The 20,222-nt window shown below is 48.7% G+C and overlaps 1 protein-coding gene across 4 annotated transcripts in view; it reads right to left on the bottom strand.

Annotated features, from left to right (window-relative positions):
• Nucleotides 1-20,222, bottom strand: part of SEMA3B (semaphorin 3B) — a 427,981-nt gene that overhangs the window by 2,895 nt on the left and 404,864 nt on the right. For all 4 annotated transcript variants that reach the window (XM_085625087.1, XM_085625088.1, XM_085625086.1 and 1 more), the window contains 4 exons: nucleotides 19,483-19,524; nucleotides 17,773-17,930; nucleotides 8,885-8,940; nucleotides 1,660-1,799 (listed from right to left, as the gene is read on the bottom strand). In XM_085625087.1, coding sequence (XP_085481213.1) covers nucleotides 1,660-1,799; nucleotides 8,885-8,940; nucleotides 17,773-17,930; nucleotides 19,483-19,524 — 396 coding nt within the window. The remainder of the gene's footprint in view (nucleotides 1-1,659; nucleotides 1,800-8,884; nucleotides 8,941-17,772; nucleotides 17,931-19,482; nucleotides 19,525-20,222) is intronic.

The raw sequence follows: 20,222 nt of genomic DNA, 5'->3' as shown, positions 1-20,222 counted from the left end.
TGCAATCAACTGTTTCCATAGCTTAAATAAGGGGCTAGGTGTCTGTGACCAGTGAATTATTATGTTTCCTGGCCAGCACAGGGACAGGGAAGTGAATCCGTATTGTATGGGTAGGAGATCCTTATGTTTTTTAGTTTAAACCAAAAATGCCTGACAATTATATACTGAAATAAAACTTCGCATTTTCGATTCCAAGATTCCAAGATCTACCTGCCCGTGCATACTGTAACAGGCCCATCAGTCAGGGGCAGCATTATGGAAGGGGCTGCACAGTGACTAGGAAGAGAGGTGAGTTGTTGGTTCTCCACCTCCTCCCACAGAGGTAGGCGACCTGGTGAGATAGGCTACATGAGGGAGGGGCTTGACTAATTCCATCTGCAAGAGGCTTGGAGCCCCTGTTGGTCTTCCATTTTGTGTGGGTGTGGGATGGACGTTCCTACCGGACTTAGGGCCCCGGTTGGCCCTACTGTTATAGGGGGTGCGGGCAAATTGGCACTTTGATCTCCATCCTCATGCATGGGGGGGCTATGCCTGCCAACTTGGTGCCCTGTCAGACCTTCAATTTTGTGTAGGTATGGGTTGCATTGCCTGCCGGCATTGGTGCCCTGGCAGGCCTTTTTGCTACAATGGAGCTAGGAGCAAGCTCCGCTCCACAGGGGCCATATCTGCGGGACTTCGTGCCCTGGTGGGCCTTCTGTTTTTTTTTGTGTGGTGACCATGCCTTCTAGGCTAGGCGCCCTAGCAGGCTTTTAGTTTTATGTGGGGATGGGGACGCAATGGCTGCTGAGCTTGGAACTCTGGCAAGCTTTCCATTTTGTATGGGGTTTGGGTGGCCATGCCTAATGGGTTTGGTGCACCAGCAGGTCTACCTGTTATGATCGAGGTGGAGGGAAATCTAGTACTTTGCTCCCCAACCTTTTGGGGGCCATGCCTACTAGGCTTAGCATCCCAGCAGGCCTGCTGCCTATGCTAGGGAGCCAGGCAGGAGTAGATGAAAAGTATTAACTCACTGAGCTATGTTATTAAAAACAATGCTACAGCAAGGATATACCTCACAACAATATTCAATTAATAACTGCTATGTACAACAGCTAATGTTAGAGTTGTTCCAGTGGTGAATTTAGTTTTTAAACACTGTAAAATAACTGTCTCTGGCAAACGTTTGTGATGCGGAAGTGTATAAACAGTGATAAGCACTGATATTTGTGAAAACAGGAGACTCTAGAAATCCTGTATGATAACCACTTTCTTTATCAATACACCAGCATTCCTGATAACCACTGTATTTGGTAGAACTTTCTTTGTGATACCCATGGTATTGGATATACACCTGTTGTGACTTCTGATTTGCCTTTCCAAACTTAAAAGTTTGGAAAGTTTGGTGGGTTTGCAGGTCAGTTTTCAGAATTTGGCCAGAAATCGGCCATGTGGCTATGGAATTAAACAACATGGATAACAATGATACACTAGGTATCACACAACATGGGAAAGAGGCAAAATCAATTAATTTATCTAAATGCTATTTAACAGAAATATTAAATGACCAGAGGTAGAGGAAATTACATTATATTGTGTTAACTGCTGTTAAAGCAATTTACGCACCCCTACTACTATTTCTTTGGGTTCCAATAGAGTGAAAAGAAGAAAAAAGCCTCTTACCTCCTTCCTGATGCTGTCTCGCGTCTTTTGGTGAGTCCACGTCACCTGAGCTTGTAGGGATTTGGGTAGACACTCCAGAAAAGCACTACTCCCCTCTACACCATACAGCTTTTTTTCCTGCACACTGATACGGTGGTGATCTGCAAGGAGCAAGAGTCTATATGGGTTAATGCCAAAAGACAAACTAACAAATCCATTCATATTGAATATGCTACTTACCAGTATGCATCTGTTCTTGGCATGTAGGGCTGCTGACATTCATATCTGTGCATAGATCGCCGCCTAGTGTTGGGTCCGGATGTTTGCACGTTGTTGTCCTGGAAGAGTCTTCGAAGTATCCTTGGATAGGTGACTCCTCCCCTGGACTACAGTGCGCATGGGCATCCTCTCCATCCTCAGATTGTTTTTCGCCATTGTGGCAGTGATGGAGTAGATACAGAAAGTGATGACCATGCTTGCAGTAATTCTGAGAGCTGCAGCTGCGACAGGCGCCGGGGAGGAGGGAGGGCGATATGAATGTCAGCAGCCCTACATGCCAAGAACAGATGCATACTGGTAAGTAGCATATTCAGTTCGAGGCATGTGGGCTGCTGAATTCATATCTGTGCATAGAATACATAGCAGTGCCCTCTATTGGCGGCGGCTACCCGTGCCAGCTGCAGCGGTCTGAAAAAGTGTTTTGAGAACAGCCTGTCCTACAGCTGCCTGCTGTTTTGACTGCACATCTACGCAATAGTGTTTTGTAAATGTGTGTGTAGTGGACCATGTGGCTGCTCTGCATATATCATGCAGGGGAATATTTCCTAGGAAGGCCATGGAAGCCCCCAACTTACGTGTTGAGTGGGCTCGTGGTGGAATAGTTAATGTGCGTTTTGCTTTTTGATAACAGATTTGAATACACTTAACTATCCATCTGGCTATCCCTGCTTTGGAGATGGCGTTACCTTTGTGGTGTGGGGCAAAGGCAACGAACAGTTGTTTTGTCTTCCTGAAGGGTTTAGTCCTATCGATGTAGTACATGAGGGCCCTCCGTACATCTAGTGTATGTAGTGCCCTTTCTGCAACAGTTTGTGGGTTTTGGAAGAAAACTGGCAGTTCAATAGTTTGATTCATGTGGAACTGCGATATTACTTTGGGCATGAATTTGGGGTTGGTACGTAGTACGACCCTGTTGGTGTGAACCTGTATAAATGGCTCTTGAACGGTTAGTGCCTGGAGTTCACTAACTCTTCTTAGGGAAGTGATCGCTACAAGGAAGGCCACTTTCCAGGTAAGGAATTGAATCTCGCATGAGTGTAGAGGTTCAAAGGGTGGACCCATCAGGCGTGTGAGGACCAAGTTGAGGTTCCACATTGGAGCCGGTGGGTGGCTTGGTGGAATGACTCGTTTGAGTCCTTCCAAGAATGCTTTGATGGCAGGCACTCTGAATAGAGAGAGGTGCTGCCTGGTTTGCAGATAGGCTGAGATTGCGGTCAAATGGACACGTATAGAGGTGTACGCCAGATTGCATCGATATAGGTGTAAGAGATAACAGATGATGTTTTGGATGGATGCGTCCAGCGGGTTGATGTCATTATTACCGCAATAAATGACGAACCTTTTCCATTTGGCTGCATAGCAAGCTCTGGTAGTGGGTCTCCTGGCCTCCTTGATGATGTCCATACAGTCAGGTGGCAGGTTGAGATAGCCAAACTCTAGGACTTCAGGAGCCAGATCGCCAGATTCAGCTGTTGCGGATCTGGGTGCTGAACCTCTCCATGGTTCTGCGTCAAATGCGCGGGTTTGATCCGCAGCCTTTGATGCGGCACCACGGAAAGTTCGAGGAAGGTGGTGTACCACGGCTGGCGTGCCCACGTGGGAGCAACTAGGACGAGTGTCAGGGAGTGTTGTCGGAGTTTGCGGGCCACTAGCGGTATCAATGGCGCTGGGGGAAAAGCGTACGCAAATCTGCCGGACCAGTTCATCCATATCGCATTGCCCTGCGACTGCGGATGTGGGAATCTGGCGGCGAAGCTTTGGCATTTTGCGTTTTCGCTTGTCGCGAATAGGTCTATCTCCGGATGACCCCACTGCTGGAAGTACGGTTGGAGTACTGATGGGTGTAACTCCCACTCGTGCATCTGGTGGCTGTGTCTGCTGAGCAGATCCGCCATCTGGTTGTCCTTGCCAGGGAGGTGTTCCGCCATGAGGAACATGTTCCTTTGAATGGCCCACTTCCACATGCTCTGAGCCAGATGAGACAACTGTGGAGAGTGTGTTCCTCCCTGTTTCTGTATGTAGTACATTGCGGTCATGTTGTCCGTCCGGATCAACACGACCTTGTTGCATAGATGTACTTTGAATGCCTTCATGGCTAGGAAGATTGCCATCAATTCCAGAAGGTTGATGTGCAATTTCTTTTGTTGTGTTGTCCATAGTCCTTGCACTGTGTAGTGGAGTACATGAGCTCCCCATCCCTGGAGAGACGCGTCCGCTGTCAGTACTATCTGTGGGACAGGCTCTTGGAATGGTCGGCCCTTGCAAAGGTTTTGTGGATTCCACCAATGCAGAGAGTTGTATGCCCGACCGCTCACCAACACTAGGTCCTTTAACTGTCCTTGAGCCTGATTCCACTGACGTGCTAGGCACTCCTGAAGTGGGCGCATATGTAATCTCGCGTGCGGGACTATGAAGATGCAGGAGGCCATCATGCCTATCAACTGCATAAACACTCGCGCTGGAAGTGAGTGATTGGGTTTGAATTTGGAGATCAGCAGTTGTATGCTGTTGATCCTCACTAAATTTGGCTGAGCTGTGGCCGCCAGAGTGTCTATAGTCGCACCTAGGTACTGTTGTACGTGTGCGGGCTGGAGATGGGACTTTGGATAATTTAGTGAGAATCCCAGACTGTGAAGAAGGTGAATGGTGCGGGACATGTGGCTTGCACATTGCTGGGCTGACTTCGCTTGAACGAGCCAGTCGTCTAGGTAGGGGTAGACGTGTATATGCTGCCTCCGTAGATGTGCTGCCACCGTAGCTAGGCACTTCGTGAAAACCCTGGGCGCTGTTGTCACGCCGAAGGGAAGGACTTTGAACTGATAGTGCTGCCCCTGAACAGTGAACCTGAGGTATTTTTTGTGTGAGGGGTGGATGGGTATGTGAAAGTACGCATCCTTGAGGTCCAGTGTGGCTAGGAAGTCTCCCTGCTTGAGAAGCGGAAGGACTTGCTGTAGAGTGAGCATGTGAAAGTGCTCTGAAAGAATGTACTGGTTCAGGGGTCTCAGGTCTAATATAGGTCTGAGCGACCCGTCCTTTTTTGGAATTAAGAAGTAGAGGGAGTACACTCCCGTATCCTGCTCGTGGATGGGTACGACCTCTATAGCGCCTTTTAGAAGCATACTTTGCACTTCTTGCTGTAAGAGCGTTAAGTGCTCTGAGGACATAGGACGGCTTCTTGGTGGTATTGTGGGTGGAGTGGAGGTTAACTCCAGACAGTAACCGTATTTTACAATATCTTTGACCCACCTGTCCGTGGTGATGGAATTCCACGTGGACAGGAACCTTTGTAGCCTTCCCCCGACAGGTGTTATGTGGTCGGGAGGAAGGGAGAGGGCGTCACTGCTTGTTCTTGGGGGAGGACCTGGTGTTGCCGTAGCCGCGTCCTCTGCCCTTTGTGCTGGAGCCACGATATCCACCTCGGGTGTTTTTATCATAGGTGGTCTGTGTATTGCCTTTGTTATATGTTTGTTGTGACCCCTGTCCTCTACCTGCTCCCTTGTTTCCGGGGCGACGAAAGGAGCCGCTCCGAAAGGACTGAGTTTGTAGGGCGCCCATGGACTTTGCAGTGTCCGTGTCCTTTTTTATCTTTTCGAGGGTGGTGTCAACCTCTGGCCCGAATAAATAGTCGGGGTTGACGGGCTGGTTCAGTATATTGTTTTGTACCTCAGGCTTGAATCCTGAGATCCGTAGCCAGGCATGTCGTCGCAACATGACGCTTGTGTTTATGGCTCTGGCAGCCGTGTCTGCAGCATCTAGTGCGCATTTGATGGAAGCGTTCGTTAGTAGCTGTCCTTCTCTGATGAGCATTTCTGCGCCTTCCTTGAACTGGTCAGGGAGATGTTGGAATATTTGCTCCAGTGTGTCATAGTGCGCTCTATCATAGCGAGCAAGGAGCGCTTGAGTGTTGGCTATGCGCCATATGTTGGCAGCTTGGGCGGCAACTCGCTTGCCAGAGGTTTCTAACACCTTGGACTCTTTGTCCGGGGGAGGAGCGTCACCTGTTGTTTGCGAGTGTGCCCTCTTGCGTGCATTCGCTACGACGATGGAGTCGAGTGGTAATTGTCCTCTGATGTAAGTAGGATCCCCAGGTGCTGATCTGTATTTTTTATCAATCCTGGGGTTTATCACTCGTGCCCTGGTGGGTTCTTTGAAAATGTCCTTGGCTGGTTTGAGGACCCCCTTCAACATTGGCAGAGTCTTTACATGTCTTTCTGAGGATGCAAAGGTGTCCATTAGAAAGTCATCTTCGATGGTATCAGAGTGAAGCTGTACCCCATGGTTATTTGCAGCACGTTCGATAAGAGCGTTGAACGCCGCAGTATCCTCCGTAGGAGATGTTTTTGCCCCATAGAGTTGTTGGTCCTGTGCATCGAGAGGTGCACTGGGGTCTGCAGGGTCGCCCCAAGTTTGATCAGGGTCCTGCTGGTCATCAGGGTCCGTGTCTACATGGTAGGGGACTTGGTCATCCATGTAGTCCTCCAATGCATCTGTATCGGAGCGTGTGGGGGAGAACCGGTGTGGATCCTGGTAGGATGAATGGAAGGGTTCATAAAGGAGAGGTTCCGATTCTGCAGGCAACTTCCTTTTTAGTGGGATCCTGAAAGGGTCCAATGGCGGCTCCGAAGTTATCCTTCGGTCGTGGAGAATCATCCTGCCAGTGTCGGCGTCGATGATACGTGCCGGAGACGTCTCAGCAGGTGTGACCGTAGGTTGGGTGACCCGTGTCCTGAGTTGGAACATTTTTGGGATTGTTGACGGAGGCAAGCCGAAGGTAATGTTGGCCGGCACCGAAGAGGCTGCTGGAGCTCCGATCGAACCGGAACCCGACGTGTCCTGGAGGACAGCTGTGGTTTTGCTGCCTTGCGTCGCACCAGGTCGTACTTGGGGCGCCTTCGAGGCTTTGGCACCGGCCAGGCTCGTAGAGGCGGCCGTGGATTTTTTCGGCGCCGGCGGTTCATCGAGTCGAGGTGCAGAGATCACCGTCGAAGTCTTCGATACCTGAGGCTTAGGTGTCGTCGAGGGAGCGATGCGAGACACAGCAGGCGGTACGGCCCTTGGTGTCGTTGGTGCCGGTAGCCGAGCAGGTTTGTCGGTGCCGATGGCTTTTTTCCGTTTGTCGACTCCAACGTCGCCCGCTTCAAGTTCGGCACCGAAGTCCCTCTTGGTGCGGTCGGTGCCGACGCGGTGCGCTGGCGTCGAAGGCCTCGATCCGACCAGCGCCACTTTCAGTTTCGGTTTCGGTGGAACCGGAGCAGCTTTCGGTTTCGGTTTTGTGGTAGGGAAACCAGCCTGTTTATGTAGTAATGGCTGCCGCTGAACATCCGAGGCCGGGCCCGAGGGCGGGGCCGAAGAACTGCGGGATGGGTCTCGGGTAAGGCCCGAAGGCGATCCCTCGACCGGAGCCATAGGCTGTGGCACTGGTGTTTGAACGGTTTGAACAGGTAGGCCTTGTTCATCATTGGAGCTACTTCCTTCGGCCCCTAAGGCCTCCTCGTCGTCTCCTACCTCGGTGTCGTCTTCACCTCTGTGGAAGAGTGACTGGTCTACCTCGTCCGATCCGGGTTCGTGTTCGGGAACGGGACTGGAGGGCAAGACTTCTAATTCCTCGACGTCTTCGGCCTCGTCGAAGATGTCTGTTGGGGCCGGTGCCGCGTGCTGCGCCTCAAGTCTCGCCGCTCGTCGATTCCGCAGAGTCTTCTTGGAACGGAACCGGGCACAGGCCATGCATGTCGATTCGTCGTGGTCCGGCGAAAGGCATTTGTTGCACACCGGATGGACGTCGATGTGTGGGTACTTCGCATTGCATACCGGACACCTTTTGAATGGCGTCCTCGATTCCATCGTCGAAGTAGTCGATGGACAGGTAAATGCGAAAAAAGTCGGTGCTGAAAGTTAGTAAACTAACAGGATTGTATCGAAACCCGATCGATAAACAGTACCGACGCAAACTAAAGGCCTTTTGGCCTCGAAAAAATATTTTCCTAACTTGAGCTAAGATAGCACATCCGAACCCAATGGCGGAAAAAAACAATCTGAGGATGGAGAGGATGCCCATGCGCACTGTAGTTCAGGGGAGGAGTCACCTATCCAAGGATACTTCGAAGACTCTTCCAGGACAACAACGTGCAAACATCCGGACCCAACACTAGGCAGCGATCTATGCACAGATATGAATTCAGCAGCCCACATGCCTCGAACAATTATATATTAGTGAGTCAGGAATAGCACCTCCCTAATTAAGATTACAACCATGATCTTGTCTTTCAAGCAATTTTTGACAGCCACGAAATTTGGCTTTTCTTAACCAGTGTACAGCAGACTCTTCAGAAATGTGCTTGGTTCTCTATGAATTCTATAGCTATGTTTGGACCACAAAGTTTTAAAAAGATTGACTGACAAAGATGCATACAAAAATATATTAGTAGAATAATGCCAGCCTAATGATGCATACCTACATATGTATACAGAAGAACAGGCATGCAGGCAGAGAGATCAGTAGGCAGGCAGATTATCTAATAGGCAAAGTGATAGACAGATAGCTAGATAGATAGACAGACAGACAGACCTAGATCAGTGTTTCCCAAACTGTGGGTCATTCTAAAAAGTGCATTGTGGTTCTAAAAAGTTTGGGAAGCAGTGATCTATATAGATGATTGTAATACTTATGACAGGACTTATCTCTTGTACCAAATATATTTCATAAATGTTTGTGACTGTCCTAAACTACAATTTCTTGTGTGTTCATAACTTGCAAAGCATGAAAATTAAGTTAGCTCCTCCTTGCACATGCAATTAATTCCCAGACTACATTTCTGAGATGATTTGGAGAGGTGAAGGAGCCATCCAGTGTAGAGAAAAAACATTTTGCTTTACCTAGTCCTGCATCACTAACAATCATGAGCAATGGGTGTTCTAGAATGTTCCAAAAGGCACCTACACATTTCCATTTTGCATATGAAGCACTCACCTCCAGAGCACAGTGTGTTCGGGTCTCCATTCCGTACATCCTGCCGCCGAAACCTCCTGTCAAAACAGAGTGTAAAAGCCATGCTTAACACTTCTCCGTACAGTCTCCACATTCCTCGTTCTAACCAACCCACAGTTCCCAAAATCAGGGTGAGGTTTCTGCGTCCTCCCCTCTTCCACCCTGAAATCAGTAGCATTAGGCAGTGGTACTGGAGTTCGTCGCGCTCTTCTCTAAAATCTACCCTCTCCTCTTCCATGTCAGATTATTTTTGTATTAAGAGTTGTACATGTAATTACCACCATACAGTATACTGTACAACACACTGCAGCACAGGCCACGTTTCAGGTTCATATGATCATCTCTTTTAAGTATGACTCTATCCAAGAGCAGGGAGAGAAAATACAGTTACCCTGTTTATAATGTTATCTCTTAATCAGCAAAAAGGGATGAAAGCTTATCTATTTAAACAGATATCAATCAATCAATCAATCAATCAAGCATTTATATAGCGCACTACTCACCCAGAGGGTCTCAAGGCGCTGGGGGAGGGGGGTCCGCTACTGCTCGAACAGCCAGGTCTTGAGCTGCTTCCTGAAGGCGAGGTGGTCCTGGGTCAGGCGGAGGTGGGTCGGGAGGGAGTTCCATGTCTTGGCGGCGAGGTAGGAGAAGGACCGTCCCCCTGTGGTGGCTCTTCGGATGCGGGGGACGGCGGCAAGGGCGTGGCCGGTCGATCGAAGCTAGCGTTTGGGAGCGTAGAAGTTGAGGCGGCTGTTGAGGTATGCTGGGCCTTGGTTGTGTAGGGCTTTGTGTGCGTGGGTGAGGAGTCGGAAGGTGATTCTCTTGTTGACCGGGAGCCAGTGCAGGTCTCTCAGGTGTCCGGAGATGTGGCCGCGACGGGGGATGTCCAGGATGAGTCGTGCTGAGGCGTTCTGGATCCGCTGGAGTCTCTTCTGGAGTTTGGCGGTGGTTCCGGCGTAGAGGGAGTTGCCGTAGTCTAGACGGCTGGTGACGAGGGCCTGGGTGACCGTCTTCCTGGTCTCGGTGGGGATCCACCGGAAGATCTTACATAGCATGCGCAGGATGTTGAAGCACGACGAGGAGACGGCGTTGACTTGTCTGGTCATGGAGAGGGAGGAGTCCAGGATGAAGCCCAGGTTGCGTGCGTGGTCTGTTGGTTTGGGTGCGCTGCCTAGGGCGGGGGGCCACCAGGAGTCGTCCCAGGCGGAGGGTGAGGATCCCAGGATGAGGACTTCTGTCTTGTCCGAGTTCAGTTTCAGGCGGCTGTTCTTCATCCATTCGGCTACCTCTTTCATCCCTTTGTGAAGGTTGGCTCTGGCGGTGGCGGGGTCGTTGGTGAGGGAGAGAATCAGCTGGGTGTCGTCGGCGTAGGAGATGATGTTGAGGTTGTGCTGGCGTGCGATGTCTGCGAGAGGGCTCATGTAGACGTTGAAGAGGGTTGGACTGAGCGAAGAGCCTTGAGGAACGCCGCAGATGACTTCGGTGGCTTCAGATCTGAACGGGGGGAGGCGGACTCTCTGTGTCCTTCCTGCGAGGAAGGAGGTGATCCAATCCAATGCTTTTTCCTGGATTCCGACGTTGCTGAGACGCTGCACTAGTGTACGGTGGCAGACAGTGTCGAAGGCCGCGGAGAGGTCTAGGAGGATGAGGGCTGCTGTTTCTCCGTTGTCAAGCAGTGCTCGGATGTCATCGGTGGCTGCGATCAGGGCGGTCTCGGTGCTGTGGTTGGCCCGGAAGCCAGACTGCGAGAGGTCGAGGGAACCGTTCGTCTCGAGGAAGGCGGCCAGCTGCTTGTTGACGGTCTTCTCAATGACTTTTGCAGGAAACGGGAGCAGCGAGATGGGGCGGTAGTTCTTGAGGTCGGTGGGGTCGGGTGATGGCTTCTTTAGTAGAGCTGTGAGTTCGGCGTGCTTCCAGCTCTCCGGGAAGGTGGCGGTGTCGAAGGAGGAGTTGATGATGTCCCGCAGGTGGGGTGCGAAGACAGCGTCGGCCTTGTTGAAGACGTGGTGAGGGCAGGGGTCGGTAGGAGATCCGGAGTGGATGGAGTTCATCGTGCGGGCGGTGTCTTCGGTGCTGATCAGGGTCCAGGCGCGGAGGGTGGTGGTGGGGGGCGGTGGTTCGGTCGTGGCGTGCATCGGTTGTGTGCTGAAGCTGTTGTGTATGTCAGCGATCTTGTTGTGGAAGTAGGAGGCGAGGGAGTTGCAGAGGTCTTGCGAAGGGGTGATGTCGTTGTTTCCGGCGTTGGGGTTGGAGAGCTCTTTGACGATGGTGAAGAGTTCCTTGCTGTTGTGTGCGTTGTTGTCCAGTCGTTCCTTGAATGCGGTTTTCTTGGTGGCGTGGATGAGTTGGTGGTGTTTTCGGGTGGCGAGCTTGAGGGTGGTCATGTTGTCTGGTGTCGGGTCTCTGCGCCATGTTCTCTCGAGGGCTCGGCAGTTGTTCTTGGAGCTCTTGAGTTCGTCGGTGAACCATGGGGCTTTCTTGCTCGCGGGTCTGCTAGGCGGGGTCTTCAGAGGGGCGAGGTCGTCTGCGCAGTTGCTGATCCACTTCGAGAGGCTGGTGGCCGCCTGGCTTGGGTTCGTTGCGCTGGTGGGAGGGTTCATGCTCAGGGAGATTGCGAGCTGGTCGGCTGTTATCTTGTTCCAGCTTCTGCGTGCAACCTGTTGCTGGTGGTGGTGGATCGTGGTCCTTCTGAAGCTGAAGTGGACGCAGCTGTGGTCCGTCCAGTGGAGTCCGGTGGCGTGGCTGAAGGCGATGTCCTTGCTGGATGAGAAGACGGGGTAGAGTGTGTGTCCGGCGTAGTGGGTGGGGGTGGTGACCAGCTGCTTGAGTCCCAGGTTTGCGAGGTTGTCCAGCAGGGTGGTGGTGTTGCGGTCGTTGTTGTTCTCCAGGTGGAAGTTGAGGTCCCCGAGGAGGATGTAGTCAGCGGAGGGGAGGGCGTGCGGGCTGATGAAGTCGGCGATGTCTTCGCTGAATTGTGTACGTGGTCCCGGGGGTCTGTAGACGAGGGTGCCTCTGAGGGTGGTCTTGGGGTTGATGTGGACCTGGAAGTGCAGGTGCTCGGCGGGTGCGAGGGTGTCATCGGTGTAGGTCGTGATGCGGATGGTGTTCCTGTGGATGATGGCGATGCCTCCTCCGGTCTGGTTGATGCGGTCCCTTCGGATGATCTTGTAGCCGTCTGGGATGGCTATGGCGATGTCGGGCGCTGAAGATGCGTTCATCCAGGTTTCCGTGAGGAAGGCGACGTCTGGTGAGGTTGTGTCGAGCAGGTTCCAGAGCTCGATGGCGTGTCTGTGGATGGAGCGGGTGTTGAGCAGGATGCATTTCAGGTGGCTGCTGCTGTTGCTCGTCTTGGTCGGTGCTGGAGCGGTGCAGGTCTGGAAGCAGGTGAATTTGCAGGAGTGGCAGCAGAAGGGTCTGTGGGTGCGTCTCGGGGTGGCTCGGTGGCATCCCGGGATTCGGCCGGCGTTGAGTGCGTTGAGGGTGGCGGTGTCGTACGTCCGGCGGGTGGGCTGGGATCTGCGGGGGCCAGGGGTCCTGGAGCTGGGCGCGGTCCAGGCGCGGACGGGCGCAGACGGGCTTACCTTTGGCACACCTTCGGCGCTCATTCGGTGCTCCCGCTGCGCGCGTCCGCTGCGCGGTCACTCTGGGGGCGTCATAAGAAGGGAGCCGGGAGGGAGGGTCTGCTAGGTGGTGGGAGCGTGGGAACCAATTGGCTGGCGGGGGGGCGGGGCCGCAGGGAGGCAGCGGCGGGAAATCGAGTGCGGGCGTCGGGCGGCTCTACGGCGGCTGGGGCGCTTGCAGGAAGCGAGCGGCGCTGGTGAGGATAGCAGGTGGGTCAGCTGGTAGGCAGGAGACACCAGGAGCGTGGGGGCGACCAGGCCGAGGCAGGCGCTGTAGTCGCTAAACACTGATAAGCACAGATTTCCCTCTGCTACCACTGTCATGTATTCCGCATTCGGAGCAGGGAGACAAGTTTATTTTTTCTTGAGTAAGAGTGTCTTACTGCTGGAATAAATGACATCTAAGCAAAGAGTAAGACGCAACTACTTACAGAAAATGTTTTGTGACTGAAGCCCACAGGAAGGGATGCTACACTAAAATATCACCAAAATAAAACTGTGATAGAGAATTAAAAATGTTTGATTATTAACTGAAGGGCTCAACACAATGTGGCTTGGGTGCTGAAGACAACATTGTCCACATTAGTCTGTTGCCATTTTGATGTCATTAAAACATTTTAAACATTTTGTTTTGTGTTCCTTTTATTTGTCACATTCTTATTGAATTGGCCACAGAGATGCAGGGGATACAAGCATGTTTTCAACTCTGAACTGATATTGCCTCAAGTCAGTGTTTACAACAGGGTTAACTGCAAACATCCCATGCGTTGGTCTATCATGGTGTGCTGATACATATCTCATTGTGTGCGGTGAAAGTATGATACAAAACTTTCCACGTATTCCACGCTAATGCCAATATCAATAGCTGCCAAATAGCCCACTGGGATGTGTGATACATTCATCCAGTTGTTGCTTCTACAGCAACAGCACTGTGCAGTATGGGGCTAATAAGAATGTGTTGGTGTTAAGTCTGGCAATGCAGCCACTTAGCAGCCATCGATATTCACAGAACAGCAGCCCCTTCATATAGCTTGCAAAAAGTGAAGGTAACCTGTGGGGGGCAGCTACAAAGACTTATGATTCAGGTGTTCAAGAAAACAAAAGACTCAATCTAGTACGTCGGAAAGTAAATAATTCCACAGGGTAGTGTGGGCAGGGTGACCAGCTGTAACAATTTAACGACATTTTGCATGGATTAGGCAATACAATCTGCACATAGAGGGTTAAAAATGTATCACGGTAAGAATGGTTTGAGTAATTAACAGCACTCTAACGGAATTGACAATAGATCCCTGAAAGCTGACTAGAAAGAGCGCTGAGGAATCTAGGTGCAACATTTAGCTTGTAAATACAGGGGGCCACTATTATTAATCACTTTATGGACTAGTCATAAGGATTTGAAGATGCATCATTTTTTGATGGGTAACCAGTGAAGGTTTTTAAGCTTATTGGTGAAGAAGCAGATGGGGGAGTTTTAGAGCTAATCTTTCTGTTGAATGTTGCACTACCTAGAGCTAGTGGATGAAATATTTAGGAGCACCAAGGTACAAAGAGGTGCCATAGCCCTGCCTTGAAGAGATTAGGACATTGACAGCTATGTTACAGGATGCTTCCATTGGCAGAGGGAGAACATTCCTTGGCATTTTGAGCAGGCAAAAACATGTGGCTGAATCCTGATCAATCTGTTTAGAAAGGAGGAGGTGACGGTTAACAGTAGCTGAGATTTTTTTCTATATACTTCAATGAGACAGGGCTGAGGCCCAGTTCTTGGGAGTACCGACTGGGAAAACAGCTGATGAGTATTTTAACAATGAAATGGAAATCTACATCTATGGTTGGGCTGCGTAGACATAATGTCCATACCAAAGAAGCGAACAATAGGGACTAAAGGCGTATTGCAACTGCTGAATAATGCTCAAGGATGAGTCCACAATCGGGAGGACCGGGAGCAGCTATCTAGGACGCACGAGGGAAACTTTCCTGAGACAAACGAACAACAGGAGTTTTCCCTCCCCCCATGGGGCAAGTCGTTTTTGCGATTAGGGCTTGACGTTTGGAAGCCGTTTAGGAAGTGGAGAGTGGCCATTGCCACACCCGCACAGTGGTAGCTTCTTGCCACCAGTTTGTAAGAACGGAGCCCCTCTGTTTACACTTAGGTCCTGATGAATGCCTTGGACCCACCTGGGCCGACGCGCGGAAACATGTTGACCACTCACGAGACGGTTAGGGGACACTAAAACACCCCACTCACCGCCCAATGTTTTTAGTATCATATAGTTATTAGCCACATTAAAATAGATTTCCTGATAACTAGAATGATTTTTAACCTCACACACATTTTCACGGGCCCCCATTTAATAGCTTAGAAGTGCATCCCTGACGTCAGGTGTATGCCCGCCCTCTATCAAACGAAGGTTTTAGAGGGCGAGGACTGGCCGATGATGAAGCATGACACCAGGTGGTGTGTGAGACCAGTCCGTCACTTTTTGTGAGATGCCTTCACTCACAATGTTTTTGTAACTGTACTAGGGTCATCACACTAGGAGCAGCTTTTTGTGGTAAACAAGGATGAGTCCTTACATACTGCATAGGGGAGCAGAGAGGTAAAGGAGCAGAAAAAAGGAAGAGAAACCATTTGGGGTCAGTGGGACAGGAAAGAACAGGGTCATTTAACTGGCTTCTTGCGGATGCCTGCGTTGAAAAGACTCAGGTTCAGAGTGGTATAAGAGAACCTCATAAATAAGGCCTAAAGGCCCAATAGGACAAAGGTTGCAGAGTTTTGTTATCAAACATCCTAAAATCATCCGTGACAGAGAGTAAGGCGGTGTCTGTACCGTGTGCCTCCCAGCAGCTGGACTGGGCAATCTCATATAGGCCATTGATTTTCCAAAAAAGGGAAAGCTATTTATTTACTGCTTTCGCTAAAACTTTAGTTGGCAAGGGCAAAGGAAAGATAGGCCTGAAAATACAGAGGGAACTGGGATCCACCAAGGAGTTTTTGAGCAAAGAATAACCTGAGCATCATTCCACAAGGGTGGAATTATGCAGGTACAATAAGAAAGATTGTAGAGGTCTCTTAATGTAGGGCTGAAGATATCAGCCCCAAGAGAGAAAACACCTCTTCTAAATGGCGAGGCATCCAAGTGCCTCTGCTGGTAAGCAGGCAGTGTGTCTCCATGTTTTTTCATTTCTGAAATTTGCTGGTTTCTCCAGTTCCACCAAGACATACACAGAGTTATCTCAGGATTGGTTCTCTCATCTGAACCTCTGTGGTGAGTCTGACTCTGGGAAGCTTTGCTAAAATGTCCTGAAGAGAGCTACCACTGAGAGCCATTATACGCATGGATGCCCCTCACCCCCCCCCCCCCACCTCTTCTGCTTTACATTTTTGGTATCTTATAGATCTTAGGATTTTAGTGCAACCAAAATGACACGACTGGTAGAGAGTGACATACTTGTATTGAAGCCAGACCTTCCCAGCTAAGAATAATATGGATAAGGGAGAGTATGTGATGTAACGGCCAGAGCAGCAGACTTTGCAACTGGGAACCAGGTTCGAGTCTGGCATCGGTTTAACATCCTTCAATCCTGGGCAAATCACTTATTCTCTTTGTGTCTTAAAAAATGAATGTTTCCTTGTGTAATGTTACTACTGCTCATGTAAAGCACTCTTAATACCTTTGGGTCGAGTTTGCGTTATAAAAAAAGCTACAAGAAAGAAAATGGATGGAGCTACATAGATATATTGTTGTTTTGCATGAAAGAATATTCAAGATCTGCCTAGATGAATTCTCGCAAAACTGCTTGACTTTAAGAAATTTCATAGCAGCAGCCCATGAATTTTCCACTTTAGACAATTAACCTTATAACAGCACTGGTGGATCTGTTGTCAGGAATGACATTTGAACAATTAGCGAGGATGCTCACAGAGGTGTAATCTGCTCAAAGGCTGGGAAATTGGTCTCCCTATAGAGGAGTAACCTATCAACACACAGGCAGAGTTCCTCCATTGTAGAGGAATGAACTGCTTGCAAGTATGTTTAGTGGATCTGGACTAATTGAACCATACCTTATGCTGATGCTATGAGGTTATTTCAACTGGGTGGATCAATACCTCATGGTTGGGGCTGAGCAGTACAGAATATTTTACTGAACACACGGCTGAGATGCAGTAGGCTGTTCTAGCACCACCAGGGAAATCATGCTCAACAGCTACATGCCTCACCTGCACTTATGTGACAATGCCTTGTTGTCTCTAGTGTTCTGACTCAATGCAGTCACAGGACTCTTTGAACCCCTCCCTCCCCACCCCAGGACCAGTAAACTCTTACTATTAAACTCATTTTATTACAGGAACCTCACATTTCTTGGCCAAATACATCCTAAATTGGCAGCTGTTTCAGACTCTGAGGGCCAGTAGCCTGTTCTCAGACCTCTAGAGCACATATGTACTCCTCCAATATCTGATTATACTTAAAGGTCTGGAGATTTCTCTCTTCTGAAAAGCTGGAGTCATTATACCTAAAGGCGAAGTTTAATTTCTCTTTTGGTCTTTCTGCCCTGTGCTCATACTAAGTCCATGTGTGTCTTGTGAGTCCTTAATCTGTTGATTCCCAGAAGCCTGCAGAGAAAATGGTCTAAGTAGACCGCAACAAGAGCTCCTGAAAGAATCTAGTATGTGGTTTACCTTCTGTAGGTATATCAGCTGTGAAGACATTCCACTGATGGTAATGGTTGTTCTTTCTTTCTATCATTCATGTCTTTGAGTTACTGACCGGTGCTTCCAGTAACTGGCTGCTGTTTCCTGTTCCCCTTTCCATGAGTAATTTCTCTGTTCTGGCCTAGCTATTGGAGAACAAAGGCTCAGGGGCATGAGGGATGGCAATTTCTCAGCACCCCTTGATTTGCCTGCGGTGGAGAACAGACAGACAAGTTGCCAACTGGCTTAGGAACTGACCCTTCCATGATTTGCTACATTCTTCCTTCTTCTCTGTCAGTTGACATATAGAGATTGGCTTGCACATAGACATGCAACCAGCTGTTCTGCATTGGTGGGTTGTTTTAAAAAGAGAATACCAAAGGTGTCACTGCCTGTTTAATATATATTCTGGCACATGCATGGAAAAGTTGAGATTGTTATTCAGGGTACCAGTTCATAAAATTGTGCTGCCTTAAAGTTTCCCATCCTGCCATTCAAGCTCTAAGGCTTGAACAGTGTCCCTTTAAATAACAACATCCACTGACACAAACCTTTTAGTGTTGGGCAGATAACGGGTGCACGTGTTGCCATCCCAAGCGCAGTAGGGATCTCTTGCTAAGCAGCATTCGGCACAGGCTCTGCCATAGACACTGCACCGATGCAGGGGTATCTGTGCAATTGATGTCTTGGATCCAATGTACAGTTGTTGCTGTGGGTAAAAAGTAAAGGCAAATGACTACCACCAGCAGAGCCTTAACACATTCATTAACTACAACCTGAAGTAGCCATGTAATGCCTCCCTCCAGTAAACCTCAAAGGAGCATTGGCTACTTGAACTTAAAAAATCTTAAAACATGAAGTCTATGCAGCCATGCGAAAGATTGCTTTTGGACTCAACCATGGACATGGAGTGAATATGGAAAGGCCTTAATTTATTTTATAAGTGATATTTTGGTGGGGGCTCCACTCTTTTTCTCACCAGGGACAAGGCTACAAAAGTAGGCCCAATAGTGTATGCAAAGTAGCATGAGCTGTATGTAGATTTCCTACAGTACTCATATCTACCTATAAAGATATAGGTAACGAAAACGCGTCTTGCCCCAGATTACACATTTTCTTCCAAAACAGAATTTTCAAAGTGGGTTGTAAACTAACCCATGAAATCAAGATTCCTAACTGGCCTTAAGAACCCCTGAGGAACAGCACAAAGCTTATGGGTTCATTCAGAAAAACACAACAGAGAAAACTAGACTAACACATCATGTTATTGACTTTGGGTTCAAGAATACCTGGACAAAGGCATTGGCTCCCGACAGGCAATGCAATTCGTCTTGGCCAAATCATCTTAATTAGATGTGCCTCATTCTTTCACTTCAAGCAGCAATGGTTCACACATAGGAACAGTCTCAGGTGGTATACATCATAAAGGGCCAGATACATCAAGCATTTTTCTCCTTGTAAACAGGCCGAATCGCAGAATCGGCCCGTTTGCAATCACGCAAAATGCTTTTTCGATGCAGCAAACAGAATTTTGCGATTCGGTAACCTGTTAACGAATAGCAAAATGGGTTTGCGATTCGGCATTTGGAAGGGGCGTGTTTAGGGTGTCCCTTCCAAATAACGGTATGCATGAATATTTTGCGACTGTGAATGTGGTTGCAAAACATTCGCATTTTACCACCTACTTCAAAGAGGTGTTAACCCATTTGCAAATGGGAAGGGGTGCCCAAGGGACCCCTTACCCTTTGTGAATGTTTGTAAAATCTTTTTTAGGAGCAGGCAGTGGTCCCACAAACCACTGCCTGCTCTTAAAAAATGGAAAGAAAACTTTTTATTTTTGTTTTTGAAACGCATCCTGTTTTCCTTTAAGGAAAAGGGGCTGCATTTAAAAAACAAATTGCTTTATTTAAAAGCAATACAGCCATGGTGGTCTGCTGAGCCCAGCAGGCCACAATCCCTGCGATTTTTGCGGTTCCTAGGGTGCCGCAAATTGCGAACTTCCTCGTTAATATTCATGAGATACGTCATTTGCGATCTTCTAGGAATCGCTAAAAGTGTTCCACACGGTTTCATGCATTCCGTTTTGCGATTTTCTAATTGCGAATCACAAAGATTCACAACTAGGAAATCGCAAAACGGTTTCTTTATGCATCTGTCCCTAAGTGAATAGCATAGTGGATGTTGAAGATTTATTCTCACACTGTCAGAGTAGTATTCCATCATGCACTTCCCTCTACATGACTTATCAGAAAGCTACTTACTCGCTTTGAAGACAGCTGCAAGTTGGTGATGGAAGACGAGTCCTGAAGAAAGAAAGAAAAAAAGTAAGAAATGGAGCATCTGGACCTCAATTTTCAATGCAACGGGCACATTCAGTCACTGCTTGTCATTAGAGTGTCCTAATGGTGGGTGTAAGCACAGGATCCTGTTTTTAGAGAATCAACAAGGATAAAAGATGCAAAAAAGAAGGATATTTACTTGTCATATGATATATAGTCAGCATGAGCAAAAACCAGTTTACTCAATTTGGTCATGTGTCTCTTATGAGGCAGAGGATTACACAATGGTTCTGACCCAGCTGAGGCAGAAAATGGAACAAGTACACAATACACAAGTAAAACAGGAGTGAAGCAAGCACTTTTCTTAACCCCAATCATGATTGCACACCACTTTTAGAGGGTCCCTTCTTGATTATAACCATTTTTCACAAGTATTTCAAAAGACAGGCCTTTTATACATTTTAACAAACTTTCATGCAGCACCTGATACTGTCCTGCCCAATGATTTAAAAAGAGGCTAATGAAATACTTTCCCAAAGGGTCAGTCAGAGCACCAAGACAGTAGTTTGTCAGCCCATTTTTTAAATAAGGATAACAGAATAGCTCCCTTCCAAGAAACTTGGACAGCATTGAGTCTTTCCAAAACAAAATGAAATCCTATTCTGACCTGATTCCCGAAATGGTCTTACCTGCTAGATCAGTTTCCTGATATCAGTAACACT

The sequence above is a fragment of the Triturus cristatus genome, chromosome 9 (assembly GCF_964204655.1).
Source record: "Triturus cristatus chromosome 9, aTriCri1.1, whole genome shotgun sequence".
NCBI classification, from domain to species: domain Eukaryota; kingdom Metazoa; phylum Chordata; class Amphibia; order Caudata; family Salamandridae; genus Triturus; species Triturus cristatus.
Note: the sequence above shows the minus strand (reverse complement) of the source record. Positions and strands in the feature narration are given on the sequence as shown.